Here is a 4591-nt window from a genome sequence, read left to right on the forward strand (position 1 = left end):
TCTATACTCAAGATTTGGTGTTTGAGTGTTGAACATGGGAAGAGACCTTTTAGATTGATGTGAGAGTAAATCCAAGATGGTGCCCCCAGAGCCCAAGGCTTCCATTTATACCCATGGGCTACTGAGGCTGGGAGCGGCAGGTCATGGAGTGACACAGAGGTCAAGCTCACAACTCTGGAAGGTTCAGAAACTGCAGAGAGTGACTGTGGATCCTGGATTATCAAAGACCCCTGGTCTGAGCCCAAGTATACAGGATTGTCCCACCAGAGGCCCGCAGTGGGAAAGATGTCAACTTTCCAGGAAGCGTGAGTGTGAAGGATAAATTTTAAGCAGAACCACTGTGGTATGAAAGGGTGGGTAAGCCTTTGCTGACCTGTGCTATAGGTGTCTGGAGGTGTGATACAGAAGGGGCAGGGATGTGTCGACAAAGGCAACCTGACGAAAGCCTGTAAGAAACAAATTTACCTGTGGAAACAGGGAGAAGATTGCTCCCACAATCAACCTTGAAACACCAAAGAAGCTCACCCACATCCAGCCTGGGCCTGGCTGTTGACATAACCTGAAGGAAGTAATTCACCGATTTTCCAAGCCCTCAGATCCACCATCAGCCTGGGATCCAGGTCTTGGGTAATGAGCAGCCTGGGTGACGAATGAGGTTTGGAGTCAAAATCTATCTGAGGCCTCTCTCCCTGCCAACGTCTACAGCTTAATAATTGCTTCCTCGCTCCCGCTGCATTCGGGTTCAAGAGAAACGCAAACCCCTCCAGCAGCATTATGCAAATAGGGCCCACTGCGTTCCAGCGATGGCATATAGAATATGTAAATTTATGGTAGTGGCAGAGGCTGCTTAAGACAGAAGATTTCTCAATGATGAAATTAGATTTTCTGGAAAGAGGCTTCCGAGGACCTGTCTCCGTTCTCCTGCATCGTGCTGTGCAGTAGCTACCACACCGGTGCTCTGGGAAATAATTAACTGAATTACAGGCTCAAACTTATTCTAAAAAAATCAAGAAGGGAAGAAGAAATAGATCAGGGTTTGCGAGGCCACAGTAAATTTATACTTTACAGAAAATGTAAATAACAACGGAGGGTGCGAGAGAGGAAAGCAGATGGGTAGGGAAGCACCCGTCTTGGGTTGGCAGGAGAAATTGACACAAGATAGGGAGCTTTGACATCACCTTGGCCTTGGCAAGGGTGAGGATAGAAGAATGGACAGAGCCGTGGGCCCTGGTTTCTGCTTCAACTTAGCACTGCCACTTTTGTCTGTTTTATGTACCTGCCTTCTCACAATTTTGCTAGAAGAAAGCATTTATGTGATTTAAAAATATGAACAAATCATTCATCTAGACCAGATCAGACTTGAACATGCATCGGGCTTACCAGGAGGGCTTGTTAAACACGGATTGCTGGATGCTGCACCCAGAGTTTCAGAATGAGTCAGCCTGGAGAGGGCTCAAGAATTTCCATTTCTGACAAGCTCACAGGTGATGGCTGCTGCTGCTAGCCAAGGGGACATACCCTGACAACCACTGACAGATGTGGGAGACTGGGGCTCAAAGAGTTAAGCGATTTGCCAAAAGTCACATAGTGGAGTCAAAGCTGCATACTCTTTACCATCATCATCATCACCATCAGTGTAATCGTCATCATTTTTATTGTTACTCTCAGTTGCTGAGAGCTTTCTATGTGCCAGGCACTGTGCTAGGCACATATGCACCTTACTTGCACTCTAATCTCCAATGGATATATTGTTATGGACTAAATATTGCGTCAACTTAAAATCCACGTGTTGAAGCCCTAACTCCTGATGTGATGGCATTTGGAGATGGGTCCTTTGGGAGGTTATTAGGTTTAGATAAGATCATGATGGTGGGGCCCTCCTCATGGAATTAGTGTCCTTATAAGAAGAGGAACACACACACAAACATTCTTTCTCTATGCATCCACAAAGAAGTGGTCCTGTGAACACAATGAGAAGGTGGCCATCTGCAAACCAGGAAGAGAATCTTCATCCAAACCCAAATCTGCTGGCACCTTGATCTTGGACTTTTCAGCCTCTAGGACTGTGAGAAATAAATGTCTGTCATGTAAGCCACCTAGTTTATGGTATTTTGTTATAGCAGCCCAAGCAAACTAAAGCAAACACTGAGGCTCAACTTCAAGTAGCTTCACCTCCTGATCTCCAGGTGTCTCATATGTAAAATGGGAAATTCTGACCCTTCAGAATGTTGGGAGGATTCAGTGAAATTTTACACATGATGTGCTGAGCACAGAGCTCAGCACAGAGCAGGGGCTCAGTCATTAGATAATAGTAATTAGTATTATTCTTATAATTACTATTACTAATTGACTTGTGAGGATTGGGAGATAGCCTAGAGTGAGCTTGGGTTTCAGAATACAGAATCTCGATTCCAGTCCTAAGTCCTAAGCTCTTCACTGTGAGGCTAGGGGAGCATGTCACCACCCTCTCTAAGACCCAGGTTTTACAATGGATGGAACTTGGTGGCCCCAGGACATATGCAGCTGTACAACCTCTGATTCCATATTTCTCAGGGTGGGGCTATTTCTCACTGCCATGTTGCCCCAGTATAAGTGTCATTTTTTCCTCCTGGACTGTCATCCTGCCTTCTCCTGGCCTTCTTGCCTCTGGTCTTGCCTCAGTAACTCCACCTTTCTAAAACTTAAGATGGCAACCTGATATGGTGTTCTCCCACGCAGACCCTTTTGTGGCTCTATTTCCTTTACTTGTATCAAGTCCAAGCGTCTCAGCTTGGCACTCTAACTCCTTCATGCTCTGGTCCCTCTCAGCTCCTCATTTCCTGCCTCTACTTCTTCTACTTTATTTTCCAACAAAAACAGAAGTTTGTATTTGCCCTCAGGCACCATGCTATTTCCTGTCCTCCCACCATTGCTTTTACTGTGCCTGCTGCCTGGTGCTCCATCCCTGTTTTTCCTCTCTTTGTCTGCGAACTGTTTGACCTTTAGCACTCAGCTCAGATATTGTGTGTCCTGAGAAGCTATCCATCACCTACTTTTTTCCTATCCCCAATCCCAGGCTGTGAGGTACTTTCTCTGAGCTGCCTGTAGGTATCTCATTTTAGTTCTCATTTAGTATCTCATTCTAGCTTTCTCATCTTTTGCACTGGACAGTGACTAGTTTAAAGGAAGAGACAAACTTCTTCATTAGGTTTTTTGGAAATTTTTTGTTTTGTTGTTTGCTTCATCTGCTGTCTGCAAGGGTCTTAAGTGCAGGAACTTTATATTTTGTTTGCCACTACAAACACTTATTTCCATGTCTGGCACACGGTAGATGCTCAGTCCTTAAATTAAAAAATCTGAAATCTCTGCTATGCTCACAATTTTCTTATTAATTATCATATCTCTGCTGCCTATCAAAATGTCTGACATGGAAGCATTCAGGAAATAGTTACGGAATGAACAAATGCCTGAGTAAAATGAATGACTTCATAAAAAGTGTAGCGGTCAGCTATTGCTGTATAACAAACAACTATTAAATCCCAGTTGCATACTACAGGCATTTATTTTTCATCTAGCTTTATTTTGTGAGTCAGGTGGGGCAGCTCTGAGTTGCAGGTTGTGTCAGGCTCATCTCCACGTGTCTGTCATCTTCCGTGGGCCAGCAGATTTGCCAGAAGGTGTTCCTCTCCTGGCAAAGACAGATGTGTAAGAGAAACAGTAGAAACACACAAAGTTTCTTAAGGTCTCATCCCGTTAGGACCTTGGCCCTCCCATTCATATATCATTGGTCAAAGCCAAAGTCAAACTCAAAGTCAAAGCACAGGGATGTATCTTCTAGGAGGAGAGGTCACAGAACCACATGGCAAAAGACATAGATACATGGAGGGATGAAGAATCAGGGCCAGTGATTCAGTCCACTCCAATGACCAACCCCATCATCTAGCCCAGAGCTCATGACTCACAGCAACCACTATGACCTCTGAGACAAAGTGACCATGGTGATCCTTCCAAGTTCAAGACTCTAGAATACTTTTGCATTTTCTGCATTTTAAACCCTCCTCTTTCTCCACCATGCAATTTTCAGTGATTTTCCAGTGCCAACAGTAAATAATCTCCAGGGCTCTGTCCACAGGCATTGCCATGCTGGAGAATGTCACAAGCCTGTCCACCCCGTCCTACACCCAGCCCACAGTGCATGTTGTGAGGGTCTCCCTGATGTTTAATGCATGAGCTCCACATTCTCGCAGCAGCCGCCGCAGACAGATTCTCTCAGCATGGGAATGGCCATGAAATCAGATGACTGTACAGGAAGCAGTCACCCCTCCCCTGCCTCCGCCTTTCAATTGTTGTGAGGCTCTCCTGCTTCGACTCACTTCTAGTTTTGTAATCTCTTTTATTAATGTGCCAGAGGCAGAGAAAAATGCATTTGTAATTTCCTCTTAATGGCTGGTAGAACTTCTCTTTGCTTTCTTTCTGAGCATGTGTTTGTGGCGCGTGTATGTGCCTGCGCACACACAAAAACACACACACTACACACACACTCCAGGTCAGGATGAATTGAGTGGCAAGGCAGTGGATGTCAAAGCACAGAGTCTTGGAATATTTCAGCAGG

At 45.1% G+C, this 4591-nt stretch overlaps 1 protein-coding gene across 1 annotated transcript; it reads right to left on the bottom strand.

Annotated features, from left to right (window-relative positions):
- Nucleotides 1–521: 521 nt before the first annotated feature.
- LOC112480636 lies at nucleotides 522–773 on the bottom strand. Its single transcript, XM_025047839.1, has one exon. The coding sequence runs from the start codon at nucleotides 771–773 to the stop codon at nucleotides 522–524; it is 252 nt and encodes an 83-aa protein (XP_024903607.1).
- Nucleotides 774–4591: the final 3818 nt, after the last annotated feature.

This window comes from Pteropus alecto, unplaced genomic scaffold, assembly GCF_000325575.1.
Source record: "Pteropus alecto unplaced genomic scaffold, ASM32557v1 scaffold190, whole genome shotgun sequence".
In the NCBI taxonomy this organism is placed as follows: domain Eukaryota; kingdom Metazoa; phylum Chordata; class Mammalia; order Chiroptera; family Pteropodidae; genus Pteropus; species Pteropus alecto.